Source organism: Ruditapes philippinarum, unplaced genomic scaffold (assembly GCF_026571515.1).
Source record: "Ruditapes philippinarum isolate M1 unplaced genomic scaffold, ASM2657151v2 ctg1686_1_1_1_1, whole genome shotgun sequence".
In the NCBI taxonomy this organism is placed as follows: domain Eukaryota; kingdom Metazoa; phylum Mollusca; class Bivalvia; order Venerida; family Veneridae; genus Ruditapes; species Ruditapes philippinarum.
The window spans coordinates 348,449-367,758 of record NW_026865777.1 but is presented as its reverse complement, the minus strand read 5'-3'; the positions used below and the strand labels follow the sequence as shown (position 1 = coordinate 367,758).

The 19,310-nt window shown below is 32.3% G+C and overlaps 1 protein-coding gene across 2 annotated transcripts; it reads left to right on the top strand.

Annotated features, from left to right (window-relative positions):
• Positions 1-593: 593 nt before the first annotated feature.
• Positions 594-18,083, top strand: LOC132730266 (beta-galactosidase-like). Of its 2 annotated transcripts, XM_060716148.1 has the most exons (16): positions 594-734; positions 4,062-4,222; positions 4,974-5,124; positions 6,477-6,537; positions 7,136-7,230; positions 7,999-8,182; positions 8,668-8,723; positions 9,878-9,999; positions 10,862-10,902; positions 12,655-12,767; positions 13,286-13,360; positions 13,621-13,704; positions 14,225-14,341; positions 14,610-14,747; positions 16,112-16,330; positions 16,904-18,083. In XM_060716148.1, the coding sequence occupies exons 1-16, from the start codon at positions 657-659 to the stop codon at positions 17,291-17,293; spliced, it is 2,085 nt and encodes a 694-aa protein (XP_060572131.1). In that variant the 5' UTR covers positions 594-656; the 3' UTR covers positions 17,294-18,083. The 2 variants fall into 2 exon arrangements, with proteins under 2 accessions (XP_060572131.1, XP_060572132.1); XM_060716149.1 differs by lacking the exons at positions 594-734; positions 4,062-4,222; positions 4,974-5,124 and adding an exon at positions 5,127-5,211.
• Positions 18,084-19,310: the final 1,227 nt, after the last annotated feature.

Below are 19,310 nucleotides of genomic sequence, written 5' to 3'. Positions count from 1 at the left end.
AATATTTTAATTGATGTGAATGCGATTAAAGTACAGTTTTAATCATCATTAAACAAAATGATTATAATTGTAAAAAATTGATGTCCAGACTGCAATATAAAAATGTATTTTCTACAATAAATTGTTTGCAAACGAGTCATTAAAACGAAGTTTGTTTGTTTTTTAATTTTCTTCATTTATAGTGCAAAATATATTAAATCTAAATCGGGATAGGTGTAAAATCGTTCCATGGTGTCTCATATATTCTAAAGTTACACTTTAGTTTATAGAATAATTGATGCATAATATATATAAAAAAATATTTATTCTGGTCCGAAACGTCCAAAATAATGGCCCGAAGTGTCTAACACACGATCCCAAATGTCCAACACATGGTCCGAAATGTCTAACGCATGATCCGAAATGTCCAACACATGGTCCGAAATGTCCAAAAATCTGGTCCGAAATGTCCCTAAATATGGTCCGAAGTGTCCTAAAATCTGGTCCGAAATGTCAGGTCCGAATTTTCAAAGAAACATTTTTCAATTTTAACATTGTTAAGGCTGTTTTTTTCCCAATTTGTGATTGATAAATATGTTAGAATTATGGTCCGAATTGCTTAAAGTACGAAATGTTAGTAGTCCGAAGTCACTAAATTGTCACATGATAAGTACAAAATGGCGGACATAGCTAACTTCAAACAAACGAGTTTAGGTGTATTTCTCCTAACATGGGGAATGACAGTTTGCTATGAGGTGATTGTTCTCTAATATTTTATTCATTAAATTCAAGTAAATCAAAAGTTTTCTTGACATCTTATGTGTTTTTTTGTAGAAAAATAATTAACCTGTCACAAGTGCTAAACACAACAGAATCACGGATTTATATTACAAATAGAATGAACAGAATGAACCTACATGTACAAATATACATTGTACATATGCTTATTTTCATTTATGCTATATAATATGCATATTAAAAAAACCCAAAAAAAAAACTGATTTATGTCTTTACATAGGAGGGACCTACTCTCAATTCATGTATTTCGACTGCAAGAACAGTAGTCTCAATATTTCGACTGCAAGACCGACCGATTTTATAATTTGATTTCTCATAGGTGTGACTGTCTGTCCTTACAGTCTGTCTTTTCTGTCTTTTTTGGTGAAAGGCGACCATCATCTATATAATAAAAAGCCCACAATTTGTTGGGCTACATGTACAAGACCTGATCAAGGGTCTTTCAAAAAAACAAAAATAAGAAAAAAAAACAAAAAAAGGCCCTGAAGACTGAAAGATTTTACAAATTGTTCATATAGGCCCTGGCACAAAATTTGTTTGGTTATTTTGTTCAGCCACACAGACACTGGGTGGAGATCTGACCCTATCTTCCAGCTTGAACAGCCCAATGTAAACGGCCATAAATAACTTAATTAACATTTGAACACAAATAATGCAGCTGTTTTAATCATAAACCATTTCCACAATAATAAAAACCCCATTTACTTATTTTACAAATACAGTAAATTTGACAAAAAATATGAAAAAAAACATCAAATGAATATCAGCAAAATTCATCAGTTTGATGAGTGTTGTGAATTTTAGTTTGATTGGGATTGTTTTTGTAGATTAAAAATAAGCAAATTTGACATGAGAAATGGGTTTACAGTCTTACCAATGGTGACATTGAGAAAAGGTTTTGTATTTAAAGGTAAATTGCATGAATTTTTGTTGAGCCCGCTTTTAGTGAGCTTGACTTAGTTGCCACTTTTAACACATAGTTTATTGTATGTGTGACCCTCCGGACATGTCTTGCCTATATCTTGCGCATTCTTTGAAAGATTACAAAATAATTTGGTACAAATGTTTACCACAATGGGGTGTTGTGTCACACTTGAAAACCAGGTCTGTCACTTGAAGGTTAGGTCACACTTGGTGGTCATCGCAAAACCTGTGTCCGGAGTATAACTTCCACATGCATGGAGGGATTTTGATATAACTCAGGACAAAAGGCAAAATGTTGTGCAAAAAATTCAGGTGTCTGTGGTAAAGGTCAAGGTCACACTTACGGGTCAAAGGTCATATACAAAATAAAGCATTCATTTGCGAGTATAACTTCGATATACATCGATGAATTTTAATATAACTTAGCACAAATATTCTCCATGTTGAGTTGAGTTATCTTGCCTAAAATGAAGGTCAAGTTCACAAGAGGTCAAAGGTCAAATTAGAATTTGTTTGTTGGCATTGTGTCTTGCTCATTCCTTGAAAGATTACAAAATAGTTTGGTACAAATGTTCACCATGATGGAGTGGTGTGTCGCTCAAAAAACTCGGGTCTGCCACTCAAAGGTCAAGGTCATACTTGGGGTTCAGAGCGAAATCCGTGTCTGGTAACTTCCACATGCCTGGAGGAATTTTAATATAACTCGGAACAAATGTCCAACATAGTGAGGTGGAGTGTCACGCGAAAAAATTCAGGTGTCTGTGGTAAAGGTCAAGGTCACATTTAGGGGTCAAATAACAAAATAAAACATTCATTTGGAAGTATAACTGCTATATACATGGATGAATTTTGATATAACTAAGCACAAATGTTTTCAATGTTGAGTTGAGTTTTCTCTCACAAAATGAAAGTCAAGGTCACAAGATGTCATAGGTCAAATAAAACAATCAAAATTGATGGTGCTGTATCTTGCTCATGCTTTGAAGTATTATGCTTAGTGATCAGAACATTTTTAAATTGTTATTTTTTCTTATGGTGAGGTCGTCTTAGTTACCACTTTTCACTTTTGGCGGTTTGGTGTATGTGCACCCATATGTCCGTCCAGATTTGTCCTGTCTATATCTTGCTCATTCTTTGAAGTGTTACAAAATAGTTTGAGACTAATGTTCATCATGATGGGGTGGTGTGTCACATGCATAGCCCAGGTCCGTGGCTCAAAGGTCATGGTCACACTTGGGGTGTTTGCCTAAAACCCATGTCCGGAGAGTAACATGCATGGTTGGATTGACAAATGTTATCCATAGTGTGTTGAGTGTTGTGCAAAAAATTCAGGTGTCATGCAAAGGTCAAGATCTCACTTCAGGGTCAGATAAAAAATTAAAATATTCATTTGTGAGTATAACTTCTATATACATGGATGGATTTTAATATAACTTAGTAGAAATGTTCTCAATGGTCTTAGGCAAAATGAAGGTCAAAGTCAAATAAAGATATCAAATTTTTTTTGTCTGCACTGTATGACTGTATCAAAATTTTGTTGTCTACACTGTATCTTGCTAATGCTTTGAAGTATTATGCTTAGTGGTCAGAGGATTTTTGTTGAACCCGCTTGCACTGAGCTCAACATAGTTGTCAAAATGGCTGCTCAGTCTTTGTGTGTGTGTTCGTGCGTGTGCGTGCATCCAAACGTGTCATAACTTCTTTATGCATGGAGGAATTTTCAAATAACAATAATTGAGTTTTTTTAGGCACAAATGTTCATGACTTCCTGTCATGCACATGAACCAGTTAGTCACTGGGTTTCCAAAGATGATGCAATTTCAAGATTATGCCTTAGGTAAAAACAGAATGTGTTGCCCACATCTCACCTATGTATACATCATTTTCCTTGATCTGAAGGTTACAGGTTCAACTTTGAATTAAGATGAGCGGGCTAACATTCTGCCCATGGATATATCTATTTTTCCTATTACCTACTTTTTTGTCATGCATAAACCTCATTAAATTTAGTGTGAACAGTTTGACCCATTTTACAGACCATTTTTACTACTGTTAAACCATTAGACATCATCCGACCAAAATTATCTTCATGTCTCTTTGGCAAGTCTGATTACTGTAACTGGCTGGACTTATATAGGGAATGATATTTTTTTTTGTCTTATTAGAAACATTTATGTTGCCAATTAAATTATAAGTATTAAAGAAAAAAGAAAGAAAAAACTGAAATAAGAAGATTTAAGTTCTTTTGCAGAGATTGCAAGATATTGTCGTAGAAAACATTTTTAAGGTCTAAAACAAGATTAAATAAATTTTGTTTTCATTTGTGAATTTACAATGCAAAGTTAAAAACTGTTTTTCAGGCACGTTCATTTAGTATTGACTATGACAATAACACATTCACAATGGACGGTAAACCTTTCCGCTACATATCCGGAAGTATCCATTATTCAAGGGTGCCATACCAGTACTGGGATGATAGATTACACAAAATGGCAGCTGCAGGGCTAAATGCTATACAAACGTAGGTTGAATTTTTATGGACTTTGGATTATATTACAATTTACTGTGCATCTTAATCAATAAACTATTGATGATTCCTTACTTTACATTCTAACTTTATTCTATCCACTTATCATATGATATCAGATGTTATAAAAGGCCTTTTCCCAAATGAAATTTTCTTTAAAGTCATGCGTTTTTCCCCAAAATCTTAATTTACCACAGCCTTTTTCCCCCCAAATTACCATAGCAATTTTAGCCAATATTTTTTCCCAAAATCAAGAGGCTTGCCAATTAAGTGACTGGTTACAGTGGTTATTTAAAGAGAGTTCAGTGAACAGTGTTTATAGTATTGCTAGACCTGTTTAACTGTTGTATAATGTCAGAAATCATAAAAGTGGCATACAAAGTTATAATAATTTAAGTTTTGGTTAATTGATGTCTAGTTGTGGCTTCCATAACTGTCAGTTATGGAAGCCACAACTAGACATCAATTAACCAAAACTAATGACATAAGAAAAACACTTAATGTAGTTCAAAGTTTTTATGAATTCTATTTCTGTTATTTTGATAGAATGGAAATATATATCTTTTTTTTTTTTTGCAATGTAGAAAAAGACATGCATTGGTTATCAATTAAATGCTTTTTGGCCTCTCTGCCTTCATGATTATGTTATTGCACATCTGATATAGAACTGTGCATTATTCTTGCATAAAACCTGAGTCATGTATAATCTTCCTTAGTTTTCAGAATTGATATATTATTTTTTCAGTTATGTTCCCTGGAATATACATGAAACTGTAGAAGGTCAATATGACTTTGAAGGTCAGCAGGATATTGTAAAGTTTTTACAAACTGCACAAAAATACAATCTTGCTGTGATTCTTAGGCCAGGACCTTATATATGTGCTGAATGGGAATTTGTAAGTTTATTCTAGCTTACATAATTTATGTGCTGAATGGGAATTTGTAAGTTTATTCTAGCTTACATATGTGCTGAATGGGAATTTGTAAGTTTATTCTAGCTTACATATGTGCAAAATGGGAGGAGGGAGCATATAGTCGTCGGGTTGTCCGTCCGTCCGCACTCACAGGACAGTAATTATGTGGCTAGAGGGACAATAGGTAACTGTTCTTTCTCTTTGATGTCATTTATTCCGTAATGCTTTTATGTGGCTATTTTGTTTTGTGTGGCTAAAAAGAACAATAGAGAGAACAATAGAGTAGCCACATAATTACTGTCCTGTGAGAACATCCGTCGGTACGTCATTTCACAGAAATGATCATCATATTGAGATGACGTGTCATGCACAACATTTGGGTCGCTATTGACCTTGAAGGTCAAGGTCACAGCATGACCTTGCAGCAAATTCGTGTCCGGCCCATAACTTCGTTATTTGAACTCAGATTTTAAAACTATTTCACAGAAATGATCACCATATTGAGATGACGTGTCGTGCACAACATTTGGGTTGCTACTTTGAAGGTCACGGTCACAGCATGACCTTACAGCAAAATCGTGTCCGGCACATAACTTCATTATTTGAAGTCAGATTTTATAACTATTTCACAAAAATGATCACCATAATGAGACAATGTGTCGCAAACTTATTTGGGTCGCCACCTTGAAGGTCAAGGTCACGGCATGACCTTGCAGCAAAATCGTGTCTGGCCCATAATTTCATAACTTGAAGTCGGATTTAACAACTATTTCACAGAGATGATCACCATATTAAATCCACGTGTCGCATGCAACATTTTGGTTGCTACCTAGAAGGTCAAGGTCACAGCATGACCTTGAAGCAAAATCATGTCCGGCCCATAACTTCGTTATTTGAAGTTGGATTTTACAACTATTTCACAAAAATGATCACCATATTGAGACAATGTGTCATGCACAACATTTAGGTTATTTTTACACTTTGAATTTTGTCTGTGACATAACTCTGACACTACAAGAGGTATACCTTCCTGTGTCCAAAACCTATTCAGGGAGCATCACCCGGTTCAACCGGCTCTTGTTTCTCTAGGAACATTGAAATCTTTTATGGGAGTGAGCTATCCTTCAGTCTAACTAGCAGACTATCAACGATTCTAACCCAGATATTTGTTCATATATCCTAAATAAAGCTATATATAGCTACTGAATCTATCAAATGTACATGTGTTATATAATGGTACTAAATGAGAGTTAGAAGTTACATAGAATTATGATCAAGGAAAATGATTTTTATTAAATTATAATTGAACATTTATAAACATGTTTGTATTGTAGGGAGGACTTCCAGCCTGGCTGTTGAAAAATCCAAATATAAAAGTTAGGACTACAGACCCAGGTAACATCCCTATAATTAACATATATATCAAAGTCAGGTTACAGATTTAGAACTTAAAATGTATGTAGGGTAATTTGTTCATATGTTTGTAATGTAACATGTTATAGTACCATCATGGTTGATTGGTTAAGGTCACTGGGTTTGTATCTCTTGCTTTCACTACCTTTAGTTTGAATACTATATCTGGAATCTATAAGCTATCTAAAGCAGGCTTCTAAATCTTGGTAGTTGTATTCCGATTACCTCCACAGTATAATGTAAGGGTATCTTGACAATCTGAAAAAAAATATTGTACATCAATGTGATATAATAGCAAAACTGAAATTCTGCTTTTATCAGTTGTAACAACAATGCTAACAACAATAATTGGGATGTAATTTGATACATTGTATATACATGAGATAAACCTTGTGTGCCAGTAAATTTATAATTAAGAAATTTTCTTATAAAATTTTCATGTAAACAACATTATATTCAAGATTTATATATAAAATTAATTGGAAAAATGATTTATATATAGCCATGACCTTTAGAAGGAAGGTCACACAATGACCGTAACTATTATATTTTATCTTGATAACTTTTCGTTTTGTTTCAGATTATTTGCAACCTGTTGAAAGATGGATGACAAAGTTGTACTCAGTAATCTCCCCTTTGTTATATAAAAATGGAGGTCCAATTATCACAGTGCAGGTATTTGATCCTGAAACTATCATATTGCTTTCCTTACTATATGCTCTTCTATTTAGGATTTTATGGATGTAAGCCAACTTTACAGATGAGTGCCTCAGAATTGTCTATTATTTTCAAATACATGTATGTGCAGTAGATGTTAGTGTCATTAAGGATAAGTTAAGAATAATTCTCTTAACAACATATTATCAAAAAAGTTTGATCTTTGCGCAAGGTCACGTTAGGTAGATAACTGAATCAATTGACATCAATTTTTGTACAACAAGCTTATTTCCAGTCCATTTTATTTAAAAGACTCTGACTAAAATTGGACAAGTATAAATATTAAATAACATTACTTTAGATTTCAGGCATTTCTTCCAACTTTCCGCAGGATTTTTTTTATTTTGTTTAAAAATGATTTTATTTTGCTAATGTTCTCTATAAAGCAGACAAATTAGTTCTTATAATCTGACTTTATAAGGTTTATTTCTTAGGAATCTTGACATATTTTGTGTTTTTGTTTTTTTTTAATTTTGGAAAAATGGCGGAAATATGTAATATTGTCATCTATCTTTTCTTGAGTTTTAAACATTTGTTACTCACTACTACTTGCGTTTTTTTTTCTGTAAAATAAACTACGTAGCCTGATTTCTTTATACATGTATTAAATTAATGTAACATTTTATTTGATAGCTGGTTAGATGCAGCTAAATATTGTGACAGGTTACACTCTGGCTGTGATAGAGTGAGTATTCTTGAATTTAAAGAAGAAACTTCTTGTTGTAGATAGAAAATGAGTATGGCAGTTACCCAGCTTGTGATTACACATATCTGGAAACATTACGTGATATAGCTAGGAAAAACCTAGGCACGGATGTTGTATTATTTTCAACAGACGGTGATGGTGATGGGTATCTTAAATGTGGAACTATTGAAGGAGTTTATGCAACTGTAGATTTTGGAATCACTTGTGAGTGCTTACTTCTTTAAACGCTGTACATCTCTCTCATCTGCAGAAACTGAAAACAGATTTGAAATATGCTATTACTACTTAATAACTTTACAGTTCAGTTCTATATGTTAAAATCTTTATGTTGCAGATGAATTCTTACTTAAACTTTGACTGTTGCTGTTTAAAATAAATTTGTACCCATTTTTTACTTGAGTGTGGTGAATGTCGACTTCACATAATTTGAAGAGACCATCTTTGTTGACAATTTGCTTCATAAATTGGTGATTAGGAAAATGCCCTATCTAAAACAGTTTAGGTTACTCAATGCTGTGTGAACCAAACTATGGCCTAATATTCATTGTAAACCATTCAGTGGTATACTGCTATATTTTTATCTATCTTACAAAAAGAATAAAAACAGTTTATGTACGTAGCAAATTGTATAATGAGTTTTTTGTTGTAATTTAAGTTTTTGTTTTGAAACTTCATTGTTGTTTATATAGATAACCCACAGAAGAACTTCGATATACAGAGACATAAGGAACCCAAAGGTCCTTTGGTATGATTTACAAGATATATCACTATACACAATAAATATATAGAGCGATATAAGGGGAGCGATGGCCTAGTAGTTAAGGTGTCTGCCTCCCAACCCAGGGATCATGGTTTCAAGCTCTTCTCTGTCACCACCATGTTTCTTCATATGACACCAGTACTGGTTGGTTCCAGGAAGTGGACTTGAAAGTGATAAGTATCAGTTACAAGAACTTGTTTCGCAGTCAAACATAAATAAATATGTTTAAACTAAATATATAGAGGATATTTTATTGTTTTGCATATAAGTTTGAAATATATATTTCACAGAAAGAACACCAGATAATATTTTATGAATGTTGTAGCCATAAGTGAAAATATTAGAGCTGGTGATCAGGTGTGAAAATTATTTTGATTTTACATACAAAGTGAATATATGTTCAAACTGACCTTACTAAAACTTACATGTAAATCACTTTTGTAACATCATATTTAATATGTATTTTAGCAAGTCCTTATTTTAAAGTAATGACCTTTTTGGTTGTTTCTATGTCTGTGAAGGTCAAGAGTCTTTCATTGTTTTTATCACTAAACTACTCTTGAAATGTTACTTTGATTTTGATATTATAGTAATGAGGTCCAGCACTTAATGTCATCATACCTGACTGTATACTTAAAACTACTGGACATTGAAATCCCTACAACTATTTATTGACTGTTCCAAATCCACATTAGGACAAGTCCATTTCACAATCTCAGCAGTGTGAGGACTGGCCAAATGAAGCATCACATGTTGTTCAGTACAATATCTGCTTACATGAACCTTTACAGTCATCTGATCACTGGATTTGTACTAATTTAAAGTACATGCATAAATTGTAGATATATACTTCAAGTTTCAAGTTTTAGTTTCAAGTTTATTGTAATGTAATTCTAGGACATTGGCCCAAATACACAATATACTTGTTATGAGTAATATACATGGGAAATTCTATTTTTCTATACATAATATCAATATTTTGCTATGAAAATCACAGACAGGAGAAAATGTTTAGACATTTTTACATTCTTTATTTATATATACAAATCATATGCAAACTGTTTTGTGAGTTATAAAGTAGTATTATGAAATTAAGAGATTTATAGAAGCCTCAAAATTGTATGTGCTTTTTTTTCCAGGTAAATTCTGAGTATTACACTGGTTGGTTAGACCATTGGGGACAAAATCACTCCACTGTTCCTACAGCAGCGGTGGCCAAAAGTCTGGATCTAATGCTTGCACTAGGAGCAAATGTCAACATGTAAGTTACGAGTTAGTGCTAACATTTGATGGTATGTCAGCATGTCAATTGCTATCTAAATACTCAGCTTATGTCAGCATGTAAATTGTGATCTAAATACTCAACTTATGTCAGCATGTAAATTGTGATCTAAATACTCAGCTTATGTCAGCATGTAAATTGTGATCTAAATACTCATCTTATGTCAGCATGTAAATAATGATGTAAATACTCAACTTATGTCAGCATGTTGAAATTGTGATCTAAATACTCATCTTATGTCAGCATGTAAATAATGATGTAAATACTCATCTTATGTCAGCATGTAAATTGTGATCTAAATACTCATGTCAGCATGTAAATAATGATCTAAATACTCATGTCAGCATGTAAATAATGATGTAAATACACATGTCAGCATGTAAATAATGATGTAAATACTTGGCTTTTGTCAGCATGTAAATTGTGATCTAAATACTTGGCTTTTGTCAGGATAAATTGTGATCTTTATTCTCAGCATATGTCAGCTTGTAATATTTTTGTCTGCTTGTAAATTGTGATCTAGATCTCTAAGTTGATAATAATATGTTAATTGTGATCTAAGCCTTCAAAGTTCATTTTTTTTCAAAATCAACTTAATACTAAGAGCCACTTAAAGCTGGTGTCAACATGTACTTTCAAAAAGTTATTGTCAACTTGAAAAGTGTGATCTATGTCCTTGAAGCTAATGTAAGTTTTGATTGAAGCATCTAAAGCTACTTTAAATATGTAAATCATAATAGAATAGTTGGCGTCTGAGTTAATGTCAGGATTTCTCTTTTGTTATATAAAATTTTTTATGCATATACATGTATCTCTTTATTATCATATGATTCTGTTGTAGGTACATGTTTGAAGGTGGAACAAATTTTGGTTTCTGGAATGGTAAGGATTAGTAGAATAGTTCTTTTACTTTGTTTCATTTGTAAGTGAATATTTCTACATTTATTAGGTTTTTGTGACATAAAGTGATTTGTTGATGGGTAAGTGACAAGTACATTTTTAATAGAAATTGCTCTTTTTTGCTTGAATATTTAATTTCTTTTAGTTACCCCCATGGGCTATAGAAACTGATAATTCTCATACAATGTTTTATACCTGTACAAACAAAGTTTATGGTTTCATTTCATGCTTTCAGAATGATAACAAGATTTTGGATTGAGTTATTGTAATCAAACTTGTATGTATGTATGCAATTTAAATGAAAGTTTACAGAATTGTACCTCAAGTACTTGCAGATATTAAATACAACATACAGGACAAACTGTCCAAACACCTCTCAATACAAGTGATGAATAGGTGACACATCTGATCACTGATCGCTCTTGTTTTATTGTTTTATGTGCATTTGTATATATTTATTGTCTTTGTTGTTTTTCTTTAAATACTGTTTGGAATATGATGAAACTTACATGAATGAATTATGTTCCATTTTATGATATTGCTTGAAATGTCCTTGTTTATGATGTTTGTTTTCTGATTATCTTTCTAATTAGCTTGCTCTCTTCAAGTGCTAAGTGGAAATTTCTGTTCTTTAATTGTATAAACTAGATCAACTGTTTTCATTTACCAACTTACTTCTGAATAATAATTTACCATGTATCAGTACCCTCCTGGAATATGGCATACAGCAGGCACTTGGCTAAAACAGTGGAAATTCTAGTTAAATCTTAAGTAGTCACAGTAAGTGGTAATGTTTGCCAATGTTTTAAAATAATAAAGTCACAGCAATAACACGTATAAAATCATTTTTTATTTTTCCAACGTTTCGGCAAATGTATGCCTTTTTCAAGGTAAATAAATAATAATAATATCAACGGACGTGACGTCGTAATTTTACAATTGAATAGTTGAATCCGCCCACTTTAGCGGAAAAACGAACAAATACGAACAATTCCAATTCATGATAAAAGAGATAAGTGCACCAAACAAAGCATCAAAATATAAAAACGACACAATAGATATCGGATTAATAAATACGAATATTTCCTATAGGGTTTAATTATAAAAAATGATAATAGGAAAAAACGAATATCTATGTGGCGTAATTCTAGCATTTTGTAGCGTGGATTGATATTTAATGAATTATTTAATTGAGTATAACAACTTTGTGTTCATTCCTTCTGGAAAATGAGTTTTTAGCTTATGAATCCAAAATGTTTCTTTGCACAAACGATCTAAAGTATTGTAAAATCAACATCTATGGGCATAAATGAAAAGTCGGTAAAATTATGATCGTCCTTATTAAAATGATTTGCAACATTAGTGGAGAATGCAGGATCTACAAAATTGCATATATCAAATTTATGGCTATTCATTCGTTTAGACACAGGTTGTTTGGTTTGACCAACATACTGCATGCTACATTTTTTACATGTTATCAAATATATACAATTCTTGGTTTGACAGTTAGTATGTTGACGTAAGTCAAATATCTCTCCTGTATTTGAACTGTAAAATGACGTACCACTATTAATACGAACACAATGAGAACAGCGTTTTCTACAACAACCTCCAGAATGTGATGTAAAGTCACTGTCAGTTTTTTTTTGTTTTTTTTTTTGCCAATGTTTTACAAAGTAGCTATGATAATACATGTTGTATTGCTGTTAAGATGAAACATGTGTTTAATTTAAGGTGCCAACTACCCATATCATCCAGTACCAACAAGTTATGATTATGATGCTCCACTCACCGAGGCAGGAGATATCACTGACAAATATATGCAGCTTAGAAACACCGTTGCTAAGGTATCAGAACATACAGTAAAATCTTTGTGTTAGCTCTATCTATGATAGTAAAAATGTCAGATCAAATTCAATATGTTTGAATATTATAATACCAGTAGTCTTTTTTTAACTAGTAGATGAATGTAAATCATAGAGTTATAGCATCGTGGCTTTAAAGGCATGTGTTTAACAAGTTTCTGACATGACAATAACCTCAACACCTTTATTTATAGACATTCAAGGTCTCTGTTACTATGTTATTAAATGTTTGACTAATATATCATCTGATAGCTGGTCAGATGGTCAGATCTTTTATTTGGTACATCCAACACTCGTGCATAGTATAATGCTCACCTTGACCAGTTTAAAACTAAAAAGTGGCTATAATGTTATCTGAGGCATCTGTATATAAGTAGATCATAAACACATTAATAGTAAGGTTCAGGTATTGTTTTGTTTACAGATAGGACAACTTTTATTTTTGTATAATAACAAACATCCCTATGTAGTGCATAACAAGAACTTTTGTACTTTTCTAGTATAACCCTGGAGCTAGAATGAAGATACCCCCTTCTACACCTAAGGTTGCTTATGGCAAAGTCCAGATGATATTTGTAAGTAAAACATTTAATAGATATAATCAATTTTACAAGTTTACTTATCACAATGCGGCAGATTTAAGTAAGAGTGTTTATAACTGAACTTAATTGAAATTGATTTATTGATGTTTGGATTATATTTAACTTTGATATTATTGTACAGAAATATTTTTATTATAAACATCTAATATATATGTAATTAATAAGTATGTGAGCATTGATGATTTAAATCTGTTACATTCATGTGTGTGAACATAGATGATAATTAATTATAGGTTGAAAGTATAATATCTTATGTTGATGGGACATCTAAACCAATAAAGTCTAAATATCCACTGAACATGGAGGATATTGATCATGTAAGTTCTGTTATAATTTATATATTATTATTTCAACATTAAACAGCACATTATCTATACGCTATTATGTATTTTATCTCATTAGAAGTGAAGTATTTTAAGGAGTTTTCCCCCTTGTGGCTGAGGGGTTGCCTTTAAGGGTTACATATTTCGGCAACATGTGTGGTGTGACTTAAAACCTAACTAAACATGTTTTAAGCAGTTTTTAGTTAAAAGGCAGTAGAAAAAAGTTTTGTTTCATGATATAAGATATATTCAGTGACCTTTATTGTAACCTATATACATTCATTTAATACTCTTCACTGATGAAAAAGGAGCTTTCCATTAAAAAGTTGAATTATGGCACATTAAAGCAAACAATATGCTTTGTTCTACTCTCAAGAACAAATTATAACAACAAAGTAGACGGCCTTTATTTGCATTTTATTCTGCAATTTAAAAAAAAATTATGTTGAGTGAAAATATTGGATACAAGTTTATAAAGTATGAATTCAGTAAAATTCATCATTTGTGTTTACAGTATTACGGGTTTATTCTGTATGAACATCAACTAAAGTCAGCAGTGTCACATGGGAAAGTTGATCTATCAGGTGCTAGAGATAGAGCATATGTCATGACAAAGTCTGGAAACATTGTGGTAAACAACATTTAGTATTTATGTATTTACTTTATCTTTAGTTACAATATGATAATGTTTCTAACAAATAGATTATTTTAAATACACCAGTAACTTCTACTTATAACCTGGTAGTTACAAGAAATTATTTTTAATAATCTGACAAAACATGTATTGAATTCATTTGAAATTTCATGAAGGTTTTGATGTCAAATTGTTAAACTTTTTGTACTTTTCTTATTTCTTGTTAATGAAATAAAATTAAAGTGTATATCGAAATTATTTTAAGAGTTCAGTTGGAGTAACAGAGAGGGACAGCAATAATGTGACCTTGACATTCAGTGGTAAAGCAGACGACAGTTTGTTTATACTTGTAGAAAATCAAGCTCGAATAAATTATGGAGGACAAATGAACAATAACCTTAAGGTATGGAAAATGCCAGGAGCTGGTTTAAATTTGTTTTATGTCAATAACTGAACTGTCTATTACCCATGTTTGCTCAACAATTTAGCAGAGATACAGGTCAGCTCATTTTGATTCTCAGGCCATGCATGGGCATAAAAACTTGATGTATTATATAGCTTAACTTAATTTCAAATTGTTTTGTATATGAACTGTTTTACAAAAATTCATGCTTTATAATAACACTATTTTATCACAGATGATTTTATCAAATTAGGTAATGTGGCGATGTGGCCGAGTGGTTAATGCATCAGACTAGTAATCTTTGGATTGCTGGCCATGTCAAGTCCAAACCCCTTCAGGGGCAAGTCATTCTTAATACTGGTTAGTTCCAGCAAAAGAGAGTGTGTCTATAAGCTTATACCTTCTTACTCGATGAAACTAAAATAAATGCTGTATTAACTGAACTAGGCACTGCAGTGTAACTTTGGGAAATATGGACCTTTCAATCTGCATTATGTACTCATCATTATCCATTATATATTCCATATATTAATTGAGGATAAAGAGTCTAAAATATTTGATAAATTATTTGAATGATTATTAGTGCATTAGTGTGTTTTGTGTAAGATTAAATTATAACTACAGCATGATTATAGAGTAGTAAAGTTGTGAACATCAATGTGTTGGTTTTCTTTAGTAGCAGTTATACTTCCACAAACTTTAGAATCTATAAGCCAGTTAGGAATAAAAGTAAAATTGAACAAATATATGCCATTACAGTTTTCATATAGGGTCATTTCATATGAAATTTATATATTTTATGTTTCAGTTTGTTTTGTTAAATTATATAGACACAAATCATTACATTAAAGAGCTACCGCTGTTTGACATTTATATTAGTCCAGATCAGTATGCCCCACTTATAAATTTAGGGAACATTCATAGTTTCAATTTTTTTGGCTGGTTCGACTAGTGTTTGGACTTGAAATTACCTTGAAATTAATTGCAATAATTATGTCTCCCAAATTTGGAGACATTTTGCCTTCTCCATCTGTATGTCTATCCGGTTGTCAGTCCATCCATCCGAATTAAGCTTGTCGGGCTTTCACAAGTCAAACTCCTGGTGGGATTTCAACCAAACTTCAAAGAAGTGATCAGTTCCATACCTAGTTGTGCACATTGCCGGCATGTTCTGCTTCGCTGCACAAAATGGCCACCAGAGCTATTGATAGAAAAATCTTGTCTGGCTTTCATAGTTCAAACTGCTGGCAGGATTTCAATGAAAATTCACAGGAGTGATCAGTACCATGCCTACATGTAGTTTTGGGAGACATATTTTTTTACAAAAACCCCTTCTAGTTATATACATTTGTATTTATTTTCAGGGTTTGATATCAAATGTCACTCTGAATGGAATGAATTTGACAGATTGGTTGATTTATCCTGTCAACATTGACAGTGATATCATGAACAGACAGTTAATGATGTCATCAAGTAAACCAACATCTGCATTAGATTCGAGATTACCATCCGTATTCACTGGAAAGTTTGAAATTACAGATGAGCCTAATGATACATATTTAGATATGTCATTATGGACAAAGGTATGTTTAATTTGATTCAGATGAAACCATTTATATGCTTAAAGGGACCCCTGTTAGGTTTTGTGACAAAATACGATTTTCAATTGTTTCAGGAAGCGGACTCGAAAGTTATAAATATAAGTTGCAAGAACTTGTTTCGCAATCAAGCTTGAATAAATATGTTAAAACCAATTCTTTTGGTGTAAAGTGATGTAGGAACTTTAGTTATAGAGTCCATAGAAATTTTATTGTACCATAATTATTGTAAAAGATTGTACTAGAAACACAATGTTTTTCCTACTTTATTTTACTAAACTGCTAAATTAGAATATTGAAGAATGATATGTTTTGATATTGTGGAAAATAGATTTATTTCAAAGAAATCCCAATACAAAAACTTGTGCAAAAGGAAAATATCAAAAAGTTTTAGTAGTGGTATTAATCTATTCTCATTGAAATCAATTTTAGACAAACCTTTAGTGTGTAGTTGATAGTCTTAGAATTTTGTCCCATTAAAAAAAAATTAAAAAGCAGTTTACAGTTTTATAGCTAAAACATATCATAGTCATTTATGATTTTATAAATTTGTTCCAGGGTCAGATGTTTGTAAATGGTGTAAATATCGGCAGATATTGGCCAAGCTTAGGGCCACAAGTGCGACTCTTTGTTCCCAAATATGTGTTAAAGGAAGGGTCAAATATAATTGCATTGATAGAACTGGAGAGACACCCATGTGACAGTATGGAGCACTGTTATATAACATTCTGTGATAAACCTTTAATTAATTCCACTGTAAGTCCAGGAGATATCAGTTTACAGGTACATGGTGACATTGATAAGACAGTATACAGAGGAAATTTAACATATTTTGAAACTGGAACTAAAACACAAAACACTGGAAATAGCAAATTGTCTTTATTCCAAATGGTTTACAACATTGTTATGAAAATTGTTGAAAGCAAATGGGGAGTACTTCTGTTGTGATGAGAAACTGTAATACAGAAGAGAATATAATAAAATATATGCTATATAAAGTTACATAGAATTAACTTGCAACTGATTTTGTTGATTTTAATATTACATTAAAGTTGCATGCCTCGAGATGAGCCAAAATATTTCAAGAAAATCAGACTTGAAAAAAATGTACTAAGCTTTTGAGAAAATGAAAAAGGTCTAAGATTCAAATATTAATTAACATGTTATGTGTGATTTATGACTTGCAGTATTAATTGTATTATCATATTTCTAGTGCATAACTATTGCAGTTAAGGCTTTTTTTGCAAACATTAATGAGCAGCGTCAGGACAAAACCAACAGAGTGCGTTTGCGACCAGCATGGATCCAGACCAGCCTGCACATCCGTGCAGTCTCATCAGGATCCATGCTGTTCGCTATCAGTTTCTTTACTTGTAATAGGGTTGGTAAGTGAACAGCATGGATCCTGATCAGACTGCACGGATGCGCCGGCTGGTCTGGATCCATGCTGGTTGCAAACGCACTATGTTGGTTTTGTCGTGATGCGGCTCATTTGTATTTTGACTATTTTTTGATGCTTACATGAATCATAAGTGCCATTAGCAATGTGTAAATTACATTCTTTGTTCTCTTCACAATATTTCATTTTATAATACATTTTCAAAATTTTCATGAAAATTGAAGCAACATGTACTAGAGGCAATTTTTGTTGCCTGTTGCTTTTATACATATGGAGGTGTAAAATATGTAAACATTCAAATAAATTGTGCAATACAATATTAAAATGTGATAGTTTGAATGATTTTGTTTCTTTTTTCTGCCGATGGCCAGTCTAAAATTCAGTTTTCACTTCCTGTAAAATTTACAGGGAAGAATTTTTTTACACATATGAAGTTTTCATTGGTCATTTAAAAATTACAAAATGAAATCTGGGAACCTCATTGGCCATTATAAAATCAAATGTAAAGGATATTTCAAAAATGAAATGTGTAGGATAGATCTTGAACTCGCTAGTTAACTAACTCAGATATTTAAGTTTTGTTTAACAATACTTCTTGCATTCAGATCTTATTACATTTTCTAGTGAACAGTTTATTTTAAGTAAGACCTTACAGAGTTTATTTTACAGAAAATCTGAGGGAGAGTAATATCAAAACTTATCAGGTACCTTCAGTTTATGATGTTCAATAAGTGTCTTATATATTGTATGATTATTGATATGTTCAACTGATATATTGTTTATAATTTTCATATATTTTTTGCATATTAATGAAATCAAGTATTTATAAAATTGCCAACCAACTGTGTAGATGTTTGCGTTAGAAATTGAGTTCACTTACCGAAACACGACAGGTTCATTTACTAACACATACATCTTAGTGTTCCATTTTTGTGCCCCCACTTGGGGGGGGGGCATTCAGATTTACCCTTGTCTTTCCATCCGTCCTTCTGTCCATCCGTTTCCGATTTTATGTCAGCCCCCCCCCCTTTTCCAAAAGTTTATTTTGGACCCCTAGGAAAAAAAAAATCCCATGGAACGAAAAAAAACCCCCTTTTAACCAGGGGGAAAAATTGGGGGGTTTTTTGGATCAGGGTGTGTAGATGTGCACCTGGGTATTTTTGTCCGGAATTTTTAAGTATTTGTAGAGTTATTGCCCTTGACTTAGTAAAAATTTACAATGTTCAACTTGTGTAGTATGTAACTCAAAAAGTATTAGACCTAGAGTTATGAAACTTCACAGGAATGTTGATCAGCATGTGAAGTTGTGCACCTGGGGTTTCGCTTGTGGATTAATCCAGTATTTGAAAATTGCTCCCAGCAAACACCCGACGTTGACCCAACGTTGGATCAACGTTGAATTTTGGTCGCGACGTCGGTGACCTTCATACAACGTCAAATCGACGTTGAATCCCCGACGTCTAACAGACGTTTAATTTTGACGTCGGCTCGACGTCGGGTTTTGGTCGGTAATCTGACAATAGGTGAATTTAATTTATGAAACCAAAATATATATAAATGAAAGCA